Source organism: Periplaneta americana, chromosome 7 (genome assembly GCF_040183065.1).
Source record: "Periplaneta americana isolate PAMFEO1 chromosome 7, P.americana_PAMFEO1_priV1, whole genome shotgun sequence".
Taxonomy (NCBI): domain Eukaryota; kingdom Metazoa; phylum Arthropoda; class Insecta; order Blattodea; family Blattidae; genus Periplaneta; species Periplaneta americana.
The window spans coordinates 113,768,441-113,789,524 of NC_091123.1; the positions used below are offsets into that span (position 1 = coordinate 113,768,441).

The window sequence follows — 21,084 nt, forward strand, 5'->3', positions numbered from 1 at the left end:
TAAGAGGACCTGTAAAGGTACAGAATTAAAAAATAAACCGATTCTTTGCAGCAGTCCTCCTCTATGTATGCAACAAGCTTCACAAGACTGTCCACAAGTAGCATACATTTTGGTGCTCTTGTATGCGCAATGCGTTATATCCGGAACTTTGTAAAATTAGGTGGCCCAAATTTTGTTTCTGGGTCTGTACATAAAGCTAGAGCAAAAATATTACATTTTTTTTACCAAACAAAGTTATATTGGTGACAGACTACAGTACTAATCGCGATTAGCAATTATCGCGATCAGGCCCGATCGCGATTACCAAAAATGTGGTGACACACTAGGTCCCATCTGGTCAACAGCTGAATTACCATAGAGCAGCGGTTCCCAAACTTTTTCAGCCACGGAGCCCTTTTTGAAGCAAAAGTTTCTCGTGGAGCCCCAAGAAATGTTTACATTTTAGTTTTATCTGACTACCTTCTATGAAGCATATTTCACGCGATACATATACGGAAATATATATATATATATATATATATATATATATATATATATATATATATATATTAATAAAGGAAACAATAGTAAAAATGTACTGGATATAATATTATTTAAATCTACAAAATGATATAACAAATAGTTACGATATTAAACAAATGTTACAATGTTACATGTACATTCGAAGTTAATGTGAAGAATGTGCCTGTTCCTTGCAGCAGAGTTTGTCAATGTCTGGAATCTTAGAAGTCAGTTGAAGACGTAATCATCTTCTGTGTCCATACAAGCTCGATATTTTGTTTTTGTAGCTGTGTATCTCGAAAAGGTCGTTTCACGCAGGGTACATAGTACCAAAAGACAGTAAGAGAAATGTAGCTTTTGAATTTAATATTAAGAGATCCTCCCCTAACTTAGGCCAAAATTCGGGACATGGTTTGCTTTTAAATGATGCCTGACAGTGGCTGTCCGAAACCATGTCTATAAGGACCTCATATCTGAAGCAGTGAGGATTGCTGGTTTTGACATCACTGGAAATGGATCTACAACCCAATCATATTTCTTTAGAATCGATTCCCGAGTGTCGCTTGGAAAGTATGAATTTATATTCTGAAGCATATTGTCAAGATGTTCTTTTATTACTGCTATGAATGAGTCATTTATTGTTATGTTTTCTTCTTCTTTAAAGTTTGAAGTCAATGAGAAACGTCATATCCTTATTGTCGACGCTTTCTATGTAGAACGCTATCTTTTTCTTCAGTGCGACAATTTTGTCATCAGCATCGAATATAGTCTTCTGTTTACCTTGTATGTATGTGCTCAATTCATTTTAGAAAAATGTCTGCCAAGTAACATAATTTGTACAACCATTCCTGATCATTCAAATAATCTGCTAGCAAATTGTTTTGGTCATTCAAAAGTGAAGAAACTTCCGTTCGAAGTTCATGTAAACGGGACAACACTTTACCACGCTACAACCATCGCACTTCTGTTTGCAATATTACTAACAATTACTTCTGTATACTACCCATATCGTCACACAGGATTTTAAGTAGCTTACACTGCAAAGGTCGTGCCTTAACAAATTTGATATTTTGACGGCGTTGTCTAGTACGGTACCTGCTTTAATAACACTGGCATTTTTTTCGTTGCGAACCCCTTGTTGGTGTAGTACACAATGACTACTTGTGCAGTTTTTAAACCCTTCTTGATCCTTGCAACAGTGCCAGCAACAGGACCTACCATGGCCTTTGCGCCATCTGTGCACACGTCAATGCAATTGTCCCGCCGTATCGAGATTTCAATTAAGAAGAAAAAATTTCACTACCGATTGTAGAGGAAATCAATGGCTTGCAGAACAAAATATTTCATGAAAGAACCTGATAATTCACACCGCACAAACATCATTAACACAGCTAATCCGGCAACGTACGTTGATTCGTCAAGTTGTAGCAAAAATTTCGTTAAACTGATACGGGAAATCACGAAATTTTTTTACACATTTTCATAGATTCTGGATACGATTATGCAGTGTTATTTGATAAGCGCACACTGGAAATCAAATTTGCAGTTTTCTTGCCCAACATGCACTTCACTTCCTTCACTAATAGTGGTTTTCATGAGTTTCAGCATGGGTGAAGTTTACCAGCAAGAGCCTGGTCATGACTAACCAAGTACGACGTTTTCAGTGCATTCTCGTTGTTTTTTTTACACGACATAAAATTTTGTCAGAACTGCATGGAGTTCGTCACTTTTTCTTTCGAAGTAGTCTGATGTTTTATTTGTGAATTTTTGAAGTGAGAAATGCCGTCTAAGCTTGGAAGGGAACATATAACTATTGAGAAAAACTTTGTTATTATATCACACACTGTTTTCAGTTCACAGGTTCCATTGACGGTATTTTTATAGTGTTTAAGTTATAGAAAAAATTTGTACAAATTTAACCTAACAGCACTGAAAACCAAAGAATTGCAATCCGTAAACATAAGAGCACCCAAAGACAAACAAATGCAACGCGAAAATATAGGATGCGTTCATTTCGATGTAGACTGGAGTAAGCACAGTCGTTTTTAGACATTATCTTTGCAGAGGTAGGGATACTTGCTTTTCGTCATTTTGTAGAAAATGCGCCATCACAGACTTTACCCTAGTTAAATGAGATGTCAGCTAACCATGTGTAAGTAATCAGACAGTCAGTGATTATCAGGGAAAGGATTTATATGTAAATACATATTTACTTATAAAGCTAATATAATTTATATTTTGCATTATCTTTATGTTTCACAATGTGTAGGGTTGAAAAATCCTACTTTTATTTTCCATATTTTTCCATATTTTAGAGTTTAGTACATATTTTCGTTAATTTCCATATATTTTCCATATTTCATATAAAACAGTCCATATTATATTAGGTTTAACAATAAAACAAAACAAAATTCCATTAACTTTTAAAAATACATTTCAACAATAGAGATTTAAACACATGTTCAGTAATCCCTTTAACATCAGAGTTATTTGAAAATTAGCAGTCCTATCAACAATGGGAAAGTAAGTTACAAAACTGTATTAATTTAATTTAAAATTTTTAACAGACTTCAGTTGTGCAGCTCAACAGTTAAATGCCAGTCAGAGTACACATAGGTTCAGTTTTGTAAATCATACTATAAAGACGGTAAATATGCCAAAAGTACGTCATTCAGTCAATTTAAAATCAAAACTAACAAGTTACATTTCAGAATTTAAAGAAGATGGTTTATCAACTGACAATAAAATATTATTTTGTAATTTGTGTCAGTGTGCAGTATCATCTACACAAAAGTTCCTGGTGCAACAACACATTACAACTAGTAAACATCAGGCCAACAAACAACTAAATTCCAAGCAGAGACAATTGTTTTTAACACAACCAACAACATCGAATGTAAGATCTGAGTTTAACATCGACCTGTGCCGTTCTCTCATCTCTGCTGATATCCCTCTCTACAAACTAAAGAATAAGGTCTTCAGGGAATTCCTTGAAAAATATACTCAACATACAATCCCGGATGAGTCAACACTTAGGAAGACGTATGCTCCATCCATCTACGATGAGACAATACAGAAGATAAGAGATGAAATTAAAGATAGTTCAATTTGGGTTTCCATTGATGAGACTCCCGACAAAGAAGGTAGACTTGTTGGTAATGTAGTTATCGGTTTGTTAAGTGAACAATATTCTGAACGAATTCTTTTGCATTGTGATGTTCTAGAAAAGTGCAATAACAAAACTATAGTTAAACTGTTCAACGAAGCTATGGGTATCCTGTGGCCAAAGGGTATTATGTACGATAATGTGTTATTCTTTATTAGCGATGCTGCCCCTTATATGGTCAAAGCTGGACAAGCATTATCTGTTGTATATCCTAAATTGACTCATTTTACTTGTGTGGCGCATGCATTTCATCGTGTGGCAGAAGTGGTCAGAGACAATTTCCCTAAAGTAGATTTGTTGATTTCATCAGTGAAAAAAGTATTTCTCAAAGCTCCCAGTAGAGTTAACGTGTTGAAAGAAATGTACCCTGAAATTCCATTGCCACCAAAGCCAATTTTAACTAGATGGGGTACATGGCTAGAAGCAGTTGAATATTATGCCGAACATATAGACTCTATTAACAATGTTCTCCTTGCATTGGACTCTGAAGATGCAGTCTCAATTGATACTGCGAAAACAGTTACCTGTGACATAAGTGTGAAGAATGACTTAGCTCACATTCAGCATACATTTTCATGCATCATAAAAACGCTCAAAAGTCTCCAAAATAGGCACCTTTCACTATCTGAAAGTTTTGAAATTATAAATAGTACTGTGGAACAACTGAATCGTGGTAGAGGTAAAGTTGCAGATGCAGTAAGAGCTAAGGTGGACACTGTACTTTCAAAAAACCCTGGATATGAAGAACTACAAAAGGTTGTTGCTGTGATGAGTGGTGAATCAACAGTGAAGATTAACTTGGACTTATCCCCAGCAGACATTGTGAAATTGAATTATGTACCAGTTACTTCTTGTGACGTCGAACGCTCTTTTAGTCAGTATAAATCTATCCTCAGAGACAATAGAAGAAGATTCACTTTTCAGCACTTGAAAGAAATGTTTGTAACCTATTGTTATGGTAACAGACAATAAAAATTGTGTTTTGTTGAAACTACATTGGAAGATAAGGTACGTCCATTATATTTTTTGTTTAGTTTGATTAAAATGTACCAATATTTAACGTACATAGTCATTTTTTTATAATTTTAAGTCCATATTTAATTCCATATTTTGGTAAAAATCCATATTTAATTCCATATTTTGGTAAAAATAACTACATATATATTTACATATTTCATATATTTTTAGTCCATATAAATCCGTTCCCTGGTGATTATGAATGGTGCACAGGAATTACATTTTAAACATGGTTACTTTTTAATGATGGTTTCTTAACCCACAGTTACTACATTTTAAACCGAGGTTGATGCACTTTGTGAATTGAATGACACAGAACGTTATACTAATCTTGGAAAAATTATTATATATGAAGTAAAATATTATGCAGAATTTGTTACTGAATTATTAAAATATCAATACAAAGCAATGTCAGATTTTCTTCAGAAAATAATACTTACCATGAAAGTGTAGCGATACATTGGAGCACGACGAGCAGGGCCAAGAAGTAAAACACAACCGAACACCTGCACACGTCCACCACGCACAGCACCAAGATTTACTCGAAATATTTCACCCAATGCAGACACGATCCAGTTATGACTAGACTGTTCAGTGAGATCACCCAGTCGCATTTCCAAGAGCTTTAAAATAAATAAATAGATTAATTAATTAATAAGTAAGTAAGTAAATAAATAAATAAAAAGAAACTGTACAAGAAATATTTGCTCTAAAATGAGTATATGGGCTACATATGACTGTAAATCATTAGTACTTCCTGTGTATTTTGTCCACTAGCATCATTTGGGAGGGAGGGGGGGGGGATTAATGAAACGAGAAATGGTAGAATTATGGCAATAGAAATTAGAGTACACAAAGAAAACCAGTCCCAACACATCACAACATCTAGATGGAATTACAGAGGCCAGTTCCTCATATAATACAATACACTACCTGTTTGCCTAATGGTGTATTTTTAAGTCACTTATTTCAATGCTGTATCATCTCCAGCAGTGTAATGTTAGCGTCTGTAGAGTGCAGGCATGCCAGGGGTTTTAAGGGGCCCCGCAAACACCACGCAAAAAAAGAAAAGAAGAAAGCCCAATCTACTGCAGCCTGCATAGAACTGGTCAGATCACTATTCACGACGGTTTCATAGAATCGGATTATGTTATTGTTGAATCCAGCATAGCTATAAACAATGCTTGCCCTGTGCCTTTGCTGACTGCCATATCATATAACACGTACACATGGTGTGCAGCATCACTCTCAGTCCTCACAAAAGAGCAGCGCAAAGTTATTTTATCATAATGACAACAATGAAAATTGATACCAAAATATCATTTTTTTTCTGAACATTTAACTTTTGTTATACATTTATTCGACAACAATGGAATGGGTTTTTGTTCAAATTTATAATGCCAATAAATATCCAATAAGATGTTTTTTTTAGGAACGCTCAACTCAACTTCACTCAGTTTCGAATCAGCTCTCTTTGCGGGAAGTTAATATAATTTGTGTGGTTGTTGTGATATTTTTCCAACTTCATTTGAACAGTTTTAATTTAATTTTGCTCGTACATTTTTCTGTGTTTTAATAAAGTAAATTATTATTAGAGGATATAGGCAGTATAGTACTGTAGTTACTGAAAAATGAAATTTTAACTCTGAATATGTCATTCCTTCTGTGGTCAAGTAAGAAATAACCAACAGTTCTTTGCAGGAACCTCATTTCCACCACAACTGTAAGCCTTCCTTCATCTGTCCTCATCTGTCTTCATAGTCCAAACCTCGCTGCCATATGTAAGAAATGGTTGTGCAAGAGTTTTGTAGGTCCTAAGTCTGGTGTGCCTTTTCATTTGAGGTTTGAAAACTTGATTGATTATGCCTAGGATCTTAACGAATTTAGAAATTTTAAGCCTTCCAGAACGCTGCAAGGTAGCAACCCTACCATTTGACAACCTGCGACATGCTTGCAATTTGTCCTAGGGAATTTTAATTACATTCGTCTCTACAAATAAATTTTCATTTATGGAGAAAACAAAGGCAAGAGCACATAAAAAATTCTTATATGAAAGATGAATTTAAAGATCAGAACTGAGTTAAAATAAAGCAATTGTGGAAAGAAGTTTAGAATTCACGAGGTATACATCCAATAAGAGGAGTGTCATTTCGATATTTTATTAGTAACTTTTCTTTGTACAATTTAGCAGGTAACACCTCAATGCTATCACCATACAAAGAAGCTGTAGCAGAGCATTACTTGTTCCCTAAACCTGCTGTAGAAACTAAATGGCATAATTAAATATACTGGGTTACTACCCTATACTATGAACAATTTAAATATTTGAAGAGTAAACATTACAAGAGAAAAATTTAATATTTTTTAATGTCTCCAGTTAACAAGCAATTCAATCCTAGTCTCTAGGTAACAATTACACTGTGTATCCAGGAATTACAAGTCAAAAATAATCTCGCACATATTCCTGGGATAAAAACATTACAAGGTCAGACAGTTTGCAGTTTAACTACCTAAGACGTTAATTCTTAAAAATAAATGGCCAAATTTCTAAAAATATCAATACCATATTTCAAATACAACAATAACTTACATGTTCTGGTCCATGAAGAAGAGCATCAGGATGTGTTGCTATAGTATGGGGCAGAATTTCTTCATGTTGACCCTTCCAGTCACAGGGAGGCACCATAATACAACGGTAACTTCTGAATACACAATTTGCCTCATGCTCATCTTTGTCACGAAGACGAAGTGTATCTATGCACCCCATATGTGCATTTTTACAGGGGTAATATAATTTGTCAGCAACCTGTTTAACAATGTGAACCCATATATTAACATATTAATCACCTTAATCGAGAGAAAAATTCCAGAAAATTAATCTAAATCCAAAGAAACTATAGCCTAAAATGTGATATTAACAACTACGATATTTCACAAGTGACTACATCAAAACACAATTTAACACAAAAAGAACTGTAAAATCTATATCAGACATAAACTTATTTAGTACACGCAGGTTCCAATGACAGACAAGGGATATTGTGAAGCTAAAGTAAAATACTTTTGTGAAATAAAGTTACATGGTTAGAGTTAGAACTCATCCTAAGAGGAAGTAGAATTATCAGTTCCCAAAGCAACTATCAACTGCAGTCAAGCAGATCACAGCTTCTGTTCCATTCAACAATAATTACTGTATCGAAATTTCCAGAGACTTTCATAATATGTCACTGATATCAGTGGCTGCATAATACAGGGCTTTCCTAAATTATTGTCAAAATTTGACTAATTCATTTCTCCTACTTCAATTAACTACAGCTCCTTCTGCGATCTATTCAGAAATTGCCCAGGTCCTGTTGTGCTTAGCATTCATAATATCAGTGGTGAAGAATGGAAACCTCCTATGTCAAAAAACCTTAGTTTTCAGGAGAGCAAAAAAAACATTTTCTAAACATGAACAATATATCAATAAAATTAATTATAATGAAATTCTTTTAAAAATTAATAATTTTGGGAGTATGATATGACATAGGAAATTGCCGCATCTGGTCCGCAAATATTTTATCAATTGTTTGGTACCATAACCCAGAAATGGCATAATTTGACATAGGAGGTATCCATTCTCATCATCGATGTGTAGTTGAGTGTGTGCCTACCAAGAAGCAGTTTTGCAAAATGGCAGCTACTAGTAGTAAAAAGGCATTAATTCAATTTCAAGAAATGGTAGCCCATTACAGTGGTTCAGCAGCACTGTACAAAGTATCATAAGGAGACACCTTCAGAATATTCTGTACGATGATGGAATAATCAGTTCCATAAATCAGTGGCCAACCCTTAGTTTCAGAGCACATACAAGAAGTGTACATGAAGATCCCAAAAACTGCTTTCTACAGCTTTAAGAGTAGTGGCTTCCCACAAACAACAATGTTGCGTGTTTTAAGGAAACAATTTCACTTCAAACCATACAGCATAATGCTGCTTCAGGTCCTAAAACCCAACAACTGTCATGAAAGACAGTCTTTCTGCATTAGCATTGAGGAACTGTGGAGTGATGGTGGCTTTGTATTTAAACTGACATTCAAGGATGAGGCAACATTTTATCTTTCTTAAAAGATAAACACAAACATGTTGCAATTTTGGACTTGAAAAATCCATGTGAGGCTGATGAAATTAAACAGGACTCCTCAAAAGTGAATGCAATTTGTGCATTGTCAGAAAACAAAGTCCATGGCTCCCCCTCCCCACTTTTTTTTTTTGGACGAAACAATGGTGACTGGACTGACATTCTCGATATGTTTGATTGGAAGGCTTATGCCTCAACTAAATGAGGACAGTGCTATCCTGGCTTTCATGTTCCTCTGGCCTGACACCTGCGATTTTTTTCCATGGGGTTATATTATAAAATATGATACTTATTGTCGGCGCAACTTATCTAGGCACCTGGGTTCCCTAGTGCTCTCTCGCTGCCCCGTAGCTATCTGCTGGCTCCTGACCATCGCTGCAGCAGTTGTACGTACAATTGCAAAAACATCATTCGGTATTTAATTTCAGTGCGTTCCATTGGATATGGTAGGTGAAAGTATATGGTTTCACAAAATAACAAACATAAATAAATTACATTTTTCTTCTTCTGTGTGCTATACAGTATGATCACAACTCCAATTATTACAATATTCGTATCTGGCCATAAGCTACTGATGGTAAGCGATGCATGAAGTCTTTCAACTAGAAGCACAGGTCTGTAATTGTTGGGTTTCCAAAAAGTTCACTTTCACATACAGTCATTATCAATATTCTTCTTCTTCTTTTTCTTCCTCCTCTTCCCTTCTTCATTATTATCATCATCATAGTCATCACTGCTGGTGTCGTCTAGATGTATTATAAAATCCATAAATTATTAGGGAAAACACTTGAAGCAAGTAAAGAGATACGTTCCAAATAAATCCCGAAAAGACAAAGTATATGATTATGTCTCGTGACTAGAACATAGTACAGCAACAGTAACAAATGTAAATGACACTCGGAGGAAATTAAAAGCAGAATAAATAGGGGAAATGCCTGCTATTATTAGGTTGAGAAGCTTTTGTCATCCAGTCAGCTCTCAAAAAAGCTGAAAGTCAGAATTTATAAAACAGTATCGGTTGTTCTGTATGGTTGTGAAACTTGGACTCTCACTTTGAGAGAGAAACAGAGGTTAAGGGTGTTTGAGAATAAGGTGCTTAGGAAAATATTTGGAGCTAACAGGGTTGAAGTTACAGGAGAATCCAGAAATGTATATAGACTGTTAGTTGGGATGCTGGAGGGAAAAGACCTTTGGGGAAGCCGAGACATTGATGGGAGGGTAATATTAAAATGGATTTGAAGGAGGTGGGATATGATTACTGTAGAGACTGGATTAATCTTGCTCAGGATAGGGACCAATGGCGGGCTTATGTGAGGGCGGCAATGAACCTCCGGGTTTCTTAAAAGTCGTAAGTAAGTAAGAAAGATATTTCTCTTTTGCCTCTTGATCGCAACAAACAACCACTGACCTTGTTATCTTCCTCTCCTTACTGTGTACGCTTTATTAAAATTAAATTATGGTTAATTTAACGACGCTCGCAACTGCAGAGGTTATATCAGCATCGCCGGTGTGCCGGAATTTTGTCCCACAGGAGTCCTTTTACATGCCAGTAAATCTACGACATGAGCTTGTCGCATTTACACACACTTAAATGCCATTGACCTCGGCCGGGATTGAACCGACAATCTCGAGTATAGAAGGCATGTATAACCTTTTTGCATCTCGTATTACCACCGACCATTGCATGAATATGTCTTCACAGAACGCAAAATTACTGTAAGTACAGATCACACGAAGCAAGCAAATGTATTTTACCCGCCTCGAACATCCTTCCCTCTCCTGCCCTGCTACCGCTACAAGCAACCCCGCTACACCCCTCACCTCTCTCTTTTAGCTGCCCAGATAAGTTGAGCGGACAATATGTTCCTCCTCTACCCCAGTCCATTGACGAAATGAGAGTACGCACTAATGAAGCCATTCAAATTAAAACCAATGACATTCTCCAGTGCATGTGGCAGTAATTCTAATATCAGATAGATACCTGCAAAGTAACAAGAGGGGAACATTTGTAACACACTGAAGAAAACTTGGCAAGTGTAGTGACAAACGAAAATAAAAATTTTATTTCTGACTTACAAGTGCAAGTCAGAGATTTTTGCCAAGCACCTTAATCATTTAGGAAAGCCCTGTACATGAGTACATAACATAATGCAGATAGGAACAAGTGACCACCTACTACTAATGTTGTTGCACATATAAACTTAGGGCTGTTAGCATCAGACTAAATCAAACTGAGTTTATAATAATAGGAAAATCTAACATGTGGCAATGTAAGCAATTTGAGGGGCCAATGACTGTTGAATCAAGAAACAGTTGGTATGGAAATTTTATCGCAATTTTTTCTGTAATTATATATCTTTCAGCCTGTTAATACTCCAAGATTTACTCATATGACACCAATGGAACTGTGTGGAGCCAAAGAATATTAAGAAATTAAGTACCTAATTATATAATTACTTTTAAAGAGTAAAACACAAAATACAGTCGAACTTCCATAAACCAAACTTCTGTATCTCGAATTTTCGATACCTCGAGGTAATTTTAATTTCCCAGCAGCATCATACTCTTGGTTTCACAAGTAAAGAACCTTCGTTGCAGGGCTGGGTTCAGGAAGCCATAAATCTGACTGACACGCTCCCCCAATTAGTGAAACTGCGGACAAAGATACCGCCAGGAGACCGCCGCGAATGCTGTGTTGTGAATTTTCCATTTTTGAAGGAATCCAACCAGTTGCAAAAGAAAATACATTTAAAGAGTCCAGCCAAGAGCAAACGTGGCAACAGCTTCCCCTAACTGGCCTGTCAATCACTGTCATCTGTGCAGAAGTGGTGTGAGGCCAGGATTCTTTACTTGTGGAGCCGAGAGTATATAGTTTGCGTGTAAAATTTATTCCGTAACTCGAAGGCTATTTTATTTCTCAGCTGTAAAACATTTATTTTTAACCCAAAGTTCAGCTGAAAATGTTCAATACTGTACAATAAAACGAAAGGAATGAAGTACCGTTACTTTAACAAGCGCTGTAAAGGGTCCTACTCCTTTCCTTTCAATGCAAATATCCTCAAAAAGTGAATAATATAACTGCTCCTGTACTGTAAGCTGGGGACAGAACCTAACCCAATCACCTCGTTTGATTAGCTGTTGTCGCGTGAGAATTACAACATCAAATTATTTTCATAAGACATCCTAATCTGTAAGTACATACTTTTGGCATAACCTCTGATAAATTCTGCATTAAAAATCTTGCGTAGTCATTTTTTATCAATATTTTTACAGTACACTGCAAAATTATTCTACAAACTGGACATTAAATCTGAGTACAAGGAATTTAAATAATTTAAGTAATACGAGTCCATTGGGTTAATGCCTCCCCCCTCTAGGAATCCTATTTTTGTCTTTTAATACACTTAGGCAGGAGTACAATAACTGTAGTGTACACAATGGAATCCACCATTGCAGAGGGTGGGGGGGAAGATGTTAAGATATCTTCATCATTACTCAGAGCGATTTGCTTTGAAAATAACAGTTGAAGTACGTCTGTGTTAATACTTATACTTACAAAAGGCTTTTAAGAAACCTGCAGGTACATTGCCGCCCTCACATAAGCCCGCCATCAGTCCCTATCCTGTGCAAGATTAAATCAATCCCTATCATCATATCCCATCTCTCTCAAATCCATTTTAATATTATACTCCCAACTACGTCTCGGCCTCCCCAAAGGTCTTTTTCTCTCTGGTCTCCCAACTAACACTCTATATGCATTTCTGGATTTGCCCATACGTGCTACATGCCCAGCTCATCTCAAATGTCTGGATTTAATGTTCCTAATTATGTCAGGTGAAGAATACAATGCATGCAGTTCTGCGTTGTGTAACTTTCTCCATTCTCCTGTAACTTCATCCCTTTTAGCCCCAAATATTTTCCTAAGAACCTTACTCTCAAACACCCTTAATCTCTGTTCCTCTGTGTTAATAAAAAAATTAACTCGACAACCTGAAAAGCAGAGATGCGATCTATAGACAACCTTTATGTTCCACTGCTCCAAACACAGGCTAGGCTACAACAGATCATAAGTTCATTGCTTTTACCTATGTAAGCTTTGTTGTACAATTTCGAACCTTAAGGAAAATGTTTGTTACTATAGGTCTAATACCCGCAACAGTAGTACTGTGAGTACGGTAATAAGTCATAGTCATAACATTTTAGATTAGTCCAATATATTTCAAGTAAAAAAGAAAATGTGCACGAAATCGTTAAATTTATTAATGTGACACTATTCGGAAAAAAAAATATTCCATTGGTAGTTAGTTGTACAGTAGTAGTAATGGTAGTATTAGGACGTAATTGTAGTTAATTACATTCACTAGGCTACTGTTTTTCTGCAGTTGATAATTAAAGCTTGCATAGTATATTTTCTATATCTCGAAGCATTATGCATTTCCCAAAGCACTTCGAGATATTGAAGTTCGACTGTAACAAAATTATCCTACTTTAGCCAACACTATAATATAACTGTGTTACATTATCATATTTTAATCTACCAGGGAGACCTTTACAATAGCAACTGGCCTTATAAAAATCTCCATTTATGGACGGTCTGCCAAAATTTCATTTGAACAGCTATAGAATGACCCTGATAACAGGTATGATTGGTCAATCAAACACATTTGTATTCAGACAAGGAAGCATAGTTTTGAGAAACAAATTTTTATTTGTGAGACATTCAGCCCATTTTCATCTTCTTCAATAGTGACATGTGCTTTCATCTGTGGTTATATTTAGTCAAAATAACTGTTGCTGGTATACAAAGAGACAAACTTTGACAAATATGTTATCTCTATACTGATTCAAAGAAAATATAGGCCCTAAGTGAAAAAATTCAAAATAATTTATGTAAAGAACTTGTCAGGGATTAGAGTAACATATTGCAAATATGTGAAATACAGCTACAGGCACATATCATCATTTCAATTATCAACTTTAAGTAATATGTAAAGGAACACTTTTTCAAGGAGAAAGCGAGTTAAAATATGCTGACATCCCATTGCTACAGCAGAGACTGGTCATGTGAGATTCAGTGGCCAGTTACAACTGCAAAGAGTTTCCCTATAAAATCACAATAAATGAGACATACCTTTTCCATTGCAAGATTTCGTGACTCTGTGAATCGAGAACGACAAGTTGGACAGCTTGGTAATTTTGGCTTGCATGAAGAACAAACTAAATGGCCACGGCGGCATTGATTTATTGGAGGACCCATATAATCCATGCACACAGGACATTCTAGCAGTCCTATCAATCCTTGGTTTAGAATTTCATCATCTTCCCTCGATCGCTTACAGCTGCAACATATGATTCAAGCATTTTTGCATGTTTTCCTCAATAATATTCTGAGACTTGAATTTGGGGTTCCAGGAATGCTTACAAAACTCTTGCTGCAAAGTTCAGATGGTGAGGCTGCCACCTAAATGTCTCTGGACACAAATAACTGTAACATTTCTTTTAGCAGTTATACTACTGAGATATCAATACTTGTTTGATGATGATACTATAGTAGCAATATTAGCAGAAATACAAAATATTTTATAAGTAAATAAAAACATTTTAGGTATATAATATTGAATTCAAAATAACGCTTAAAATAACCTACATCACTTTTTCTGGATGTTTTACTTCTGATTCAAAGTTTAATGAAACAGTAACAAAAAAATGTAAATCAAAGAAATTTCTCGTCTCAGGTTACAGTAACAAATACAGTCATTTCCCATAACTATGGTCCAAAACGCATTATGTATTACTTAATCCTCTAGGAGTTCGGTGTTTGCCATTTGAAGCGCCACTGTGATGGAATTATGTTCCCATAGCGTGTTGCCATTTACCATTACACGTGGCAATGATATGGATGGTTACCAAAGTCAGTGTGCATCGTTGTATTGAACATGAGAAGACGAAAAATCATTCAGTTTGTGTTTGTCTGTTTTATTAAGCTCTCCTCTGTAGAACTGGTAAGTTATAGACATACGTATGATTGTTTGTACAATTAAACTTCACTATATAGTGTTTACTTTCACGTAATAATTAGATTGGTAAAGGTTAAGGACTCTGTGTGAAAAATGTTTAACCTCATGGCTAGAATTCAGTCCTCAACTATGTACCATAATGGTTCGTGGACCATTGTTGTATTTCATTTTGAGATATTTGTTTTAATAAAATATGTCAATGTGATTATTTACTTCTGCAAATATGATATCTTAGTATATTCTAAAAAAAAACTATTTAACATTATGGTCCAGTAAATAAAGAATCAGGCTGTTCCAGCATCAATGGTACTAGCACAAATGATGGTCTGGTAAAATGAAAACTCCAGGGTAGAAGGAAAACAACCATCCCTATAAGTGACTATGAGACGATGAAATTGAATTGGATACAGATTATGATGTTTCTAGTGTTCTCTCCATATTTACAGAAGTGAGTCAGATGTGGAAAAGAAGACGAAATCTGTTAAATTAATGCTAAAGGCACGTAGTTATGTGGTAGTTACTTATGAGGAGGATTTATGGTCAGGGAAAGTTTTGGAAGTGAAAACAATGGAGCTGTTATTTCATGTATGGCAAGAAGCGGCAATTACTGGAGGTGGCGAGAAGTGGAAGATATTGTTTTATAGAAAGGAAAACATAATAAAACAAACTGAAGATCCCAAATGCATCTCGAAAAAGAGAGATCTATTTTCAATTTTAGAATTGCAAAAGAAGTGGAGATTGAAAGGATCAGAATAGGCCTACTGAATGTAGTTCTCAGTACGGTAAATAAACATTATCATCAGTGAATTTATCTGCATAATTATTTTGATAAGAATGTGTTAGTTTATTTCGATACCGTACTTTTCTTTAATATACACTCACCGGCAAAAAAACCGGGCCACCTACATTTTCTTTAAAATTTTAAAAAATTGTGGAATTTTTTAAATAATTGAAGGTGTAGTCATTCATTTATTTTGTGATATGTAACAATGTAATACTGCATACGTAATAGCCAACAATGATCTGAAAAGAAGATTCGTTCTTCTTGCAATATTGTGTCTAAACTTCTCGAACTCATTTCAAACTAAACTGAAGAAGTCTACAGACTGATAAGCTCTTTTGAGGCAGTTTTGGAGTACTTCATTGTATACAAATGTCACTAAGTCCTACCGATTCAGCAAAAGTGGTTGCATTGATAGAAGATGGGAATAGTCAGCGTTATGTGGCTGTAGTTCTTGGGATTCCTCGATCGACCGTACAACGGGTGTATCATTGCTTTAGAGAGAGACAGGAGGTTATTCCAGGAGACCAGGTTCAGGGGGAAAACGAGTAACTTCGGCTCGTGACGACCATTTTATTGTCCTAAACACATTAAGAGACCGCCATTCCACAGCTGTTGAGACCAGAAGAGCCCTCCAGGAAATAATACAAGTTAACGTGAGTGAGAGAACTGTAAGAAGACGTCAGGATGAATGTGGGCTGAAATCCAGAAGGCAAGCTAAAGGCCCAGAATTGCTCCAGCAACATCGTGTTGAAGGATTATGTTTTGCTAACAATCATGCTAATTGGAATCTGGAAGAATGGCGACGAGTGCTCTTCATAGATGAATCGAGATTTAGTTTACAGAAGGACGTGACAGAGTGTGGAGAAGAGAAGGAGAATGTTTTTCTCCATGTACTTTCAGTTCACGTGGCAGTGTCCAAGGTGGATCAGTAATGGTGTGGGGTGGCTTTTCGTATGAAGCTCGCACAGAACTCGTTTTCATTAATGGAGGTGCTTTGACTACTCCAAGATACATCAAAGAGGTTTTAATTGAACATGCGATACCATATGTCCCACTTATTAGTGAAGAGTTCCTGTTAATGCATGACAGTGCTTGCCCTCATGCTACAAGAATCGTAGATGAGTTCCTTCACGAAGTTGGATTGATCTGGGACATGTCCTTTATTGGGAGAGAGGCTTCCCTATTTTAACAGTAAATTTATAATATGCATTATGTATCCCTTCACGCTTTAAATGAAATGTATTACTGTAGTTTAATTCTAAATACAGTCTACTGTACTACAGCAAATTCTTTGCAACTTCGAACTACAATAGATAAGACCGAAAAAGGAAAATACAGTACTCTGGCATGTAATTTTGTTCTAGGTCTACAGTTATGCAGTACTGTAATTTACAGTTTTCAAATTAACCTTTACATTTAGGTGCCACATCTCTCGTAACAGTACAACTAATTGAAGTGAAGAGAATATTCCTATTAACCCTACCATGTGTCGAATACAATTTCACGATTGCGGAAACTTTGGACCTATCAGAGGGGTTAAATTTTATCATTTTGTTTATCCATCTCCTTCCAGCTAACAAGGGGTAGCCGGCTGGGCTAGTGGTAGCCTACGAGATCCTTATTGTCTTGTTTCATGTTAAGGAATTTCTGTACAGTTCTCAAAACTAAATATTCCATTTTTGTAACACATTAGGTCTTGAAATCCAAGTTCTCTCCGCAGTCAGGAGGTAAAGCAATCTTTAGGACTGTGAAACAGTTGTTTGTGTCAGTGTCTGAGAGTGTGCGTAAACAAGAATTAAATTTATTCTATATTATTTCAGTTGGGACATAAAACTCTGTCTGTATATGAGGAGGACGTCTGTAAAGAGAGGTTTCACTGTATATAAAATCTTAAAATATGCAATATAAATTTCGAAAAAGAACACTGTAAATGTTTTTACTTTTAAATGCAGTAATAAGATGGCAGTTTTTTAAACTTCAATGCATGCAGACTTTGTTGAAAGTTGTAAAAAACCTTATACATTGCAGTAAAACACAGTTAAACAATTAACCTGAGTTTTACTATATTACTTATCTATCTTTTGCCCACATTAAAGCTCAGAATTGCAATAAATGATGAACGTCATCTTCATGTTTTCAATGGCGAAGTTTCTATGCCTATCAGAAAACAGATTTTTGTACAATGAAAATAACCTCTTCACATCACAAGAGGTCAAAAGCACATGGGATAAACTCCAGAATTCCTTTTGTGTTAACTCCTCTACTGATTCTGCTGCTTTACAATTTTGCTATATTACAAACAGAATGGTATCCAGAATTTTGTGCAAGCACCGACTAAAGTTTTTCAGAAACATTTTACTAAGGACAAGGACTCTTGCAGTGGAGAACAATGTGATGATTCCATTTTTGTTATTGTTACACATAGACTGACTCATGTGGTACTGAAACAAAAATGAGCATAATGCCACGTTTTCACAGAGCATGTATAATTTCTTATTCATTAAGTTTCGAAGAATTGCTGAATATGCTTTTTTTTTTTTTTTTTTTTTTTTGCATTGCAAAAGAAAACATACATCAGAATATGTCCAGGATATGCAATTTTTATACATTTTGATTACACAACTTTTAACACTATATCACTTCGGAAAATGTACTATGTGTCTTTCACGTGATAAATTTTATATTACCTTGTTAACATGTTTCGGCCTGCTATTGGCCACCTTCAGAACTGGATGTGCTGGTCTTGGCACCTTTTGTTTTGTTTCCTGTGGGGGTGTGTTTGTGTAGTGTAATGTGGAGTCAAAGAGTGTGTGTGTTGCGAATTTCATTTGGATGTGTTTTTGTGCGTCTGTCTATTTCGTATTGTGTATCTTTGAAAAATATTGGAGTGCAAGAGGTCAAATGACTTTGTCAAATGCCTGGCATTAGAAAACAACAACAACATATTTCGTATTGTTCTAGTATGTTCAGTTTCTGGCTTTTTGGTTCGATGTGTAGAACTTCCATGTCTGTGTTGATGTCTCTATAGGTGTGGTTAGCATTTGTGATGTGTTCTGCATATGTGGAAGTGTTTTGTAATTTTGTTATGACTGTGATGTGTTCTTTGTAACGTGTTTGAAATGATCTGCCTGTCTGTCCTATGTAGAAGTTGTTGCAGGTGTTACATTTGAGTTTTATACGCCTGTGTGGTTGTATTTGTTTATGTGTTGAGATGTTTTTGTAGAGTGATATTTTTTCTGTATACGATGTTGTAATTTAATTTCTTGAATGAGGTTGCAATCTTGTGTGTCACACTAACATACGAAAACAAAAACACACACAAGATTGCAACCTCATTACAGAAATTAAATTACAACATCGCATACAGAACAAATAATACTCTACAAAAACATCTCAACACACAAACACAAACAAACAAATACAACCACACAGGCGTATACAAACTCAAATGTAACACTTGCAACAACTTCTACATAGGACAGACAGGCAGATCATTTCAAACATGTTACAAAGAACACATCCAGCCATAACAAAATTACGAAGACTTCCACATATGCAGAACACATTACAAATGCTAACCACACCTACAGAGACATCAACACAGACATGGAAATTCTACACATCCAACCAAAAAAGCCAAAACTAAATACACTAAAACAATACGAAATATACAGACACACAAAAACACATCCAAATGAAATTCTCAACACACAACTCAATTTCAGAACACACACACTCTTTGACTACACAAACACACCCCCACAGGAAACAAAACAAAACAAAAGGCGCCAACACCAGCAACAACCAGTTCTGAAGATGGCCAATAGCAGGCCGAAACATGTTAACAAGGTAATAAAATTTAATATGTGAAAGACACAAAATACGTTTTCCGAAGCAATTTTATACTGAAAAAGGAAAATATGCATGCAAAGCAAATAAATCATAAAATATGCTATTATATACACTAAAACAAATATGTATTAAGTGAAGTGAAAATGTGCAGCAGAATATCCTTCACCAGGCCTCTTTCACATTTCCCCGTACATATTTGTCCAGGGTGCTTTCCAAGGCAGTTTTGTGATGATGTGAGCTGGAATAAGCTTTACAGCAAGGACAGAGTTAGTCTTCATTAAGAATGGGAACCTTGCAGCACATTGGTATGTGCAAGAAATCCTTCAGAAGCATGTTGTGTCATTTTCTCCATTTATTGGTGATGGTCTTCTGCTGGTGTACGATATCGCATGCCCACATGTGGCCCAATGTGTGCAACAGTTACAGAATGAAGTGGGGTTTCATGTCATGAAATGGCCTGCTTGAAGCCCAGATTTGAATCCTATCGAGCAGCTGTGGGGTCATCTGGAAAGAAGGGTCCGCCAGCATTACCCCAGACACCCTTCAAGACCTTGCGGGAGTTTCTCCAAGAAGAGTGCAAACTGATTCCTCAGGAGAATATTGCAACACTGATTAGGAGCAATCCTGAGAAGTTGAACGATGTAATTAATGCGAGAGGTGACAATACACGCTTCTGAAGGTGAGAGGAAAGTGTCAGTGAAGTGCAGTAAACAAAAAACATGCATTAGAGTTGGTAATGAATGAGTTTTCGAAACAAAACAGTGTAAACATGTTTTGCTACGTATGTTCTTGTAAAAATTCAGTTAAATTGTTATAATAAAATTAACTTATTCTTCATAAACAATATAAAAATTTACTGTAACTTAATACTGCACCAGAAAAGAATAAGATAATGTTCAGAAAAATAAAATAAATCTCAATTTAAAAAAAAAATTTGAAGTGTCACGTTTTTTGTGCCTGTTAGTGTATTTAAGTACATAAATCAAGGGCTTACCATGGTGTACCCAAATATTCATCTTCTCTATTTTGTTGTTGAAGATGGGCTTGGGGTGGTGGTGATGGAGGTGGTGGTGGTGGCGGTGGGGGTGGTGGTGGTAGTGGTGGCTGTTGCTGTTGAGGTGTTGACTGTTGCTGTTGCTGCTGTTCTTGTGCTAATCCTGCATTAGGCTGATTTCCTGCATGCTTGTCATCTGCAGAATCGGGTTGTGCATCATCTACCATGATAACTTCAACTCCATCCTCAGTTTCCACAATCCCTGATATGGCCTGTGCATTATGCAGTGTATCATCAACTATAGGTTCTTCCGTTCCTACCACACGCATACGACGGGCTCCAGGAGGATATGCTATTCTTGAAGAACCATTTGATGGACCCGCCATTGATAAAACCTAACACAAGTAGAATTTCAATCTTTATTAATACAGAGTTATAAATTTAAAAATAACCAACTACTCATACCTAATAATAAATACATATTCTTTTTAATTATGAAAAATTGCAGTCAATATCACCTTCAAACATCACCTATATTAATGCACAGGACTCATACAATGTATATCCCCAAAATCCATGGCGCTACAGCCCTAAGAAGGGCTAACACTGACCAGCCGGCTGCTGGCCTCATGT

At 35.9% G+C, this 21,084-nt stretch overlaps 2 protein-coding genes across 3 annotated transcripts in view; one reads left to right on the forward strand and one right to left on the reverse strand.

The window, feature by feature from the left end:
* The window catches only part of Coprox (oxygen-dependent coproporphyrinogen-III oxidase), a 120,567-nt gene that overhangs the window by 78,538 nt on the left and 20,945 nt on the right, over window positions 1-21,084 (forward strand). The gene's annotated exons all lie outside the window — the stretch shown is intronic.
* The window catches only part of LOC138703367 (uncharacterized), an 88,100-nt gene that overhangs the window by 12,938 nt on the left and 54,078 nt on the right, over window positions 1-21,084 (reverse strand). For both annotated transcript variants that reach the window (XM_069831188.1, XM_069831187.1), the window contains 4 exons: window positions 20,452-20,846; window positions 13,936-14,143; window positions 7,275-7,490; window positions 5,125-5,307 (listed from right to left, as the gene is read on the reverse strand). In XM_069831188.1, the coding sequence (XP_069687289.1) occupies window positions 5,125-5,307; window positions 7,275-7,490; window positions 13,936-14,143; window positions 20,452-20,846 (1,002 nt within the window). The remainder of the gene's footprint in view (window positions 1-5,124; window positions 5,308-7,274; window positions 7,491-13,935; window positions 14,144-20,451; window positions 20,847-21,084) is intronic.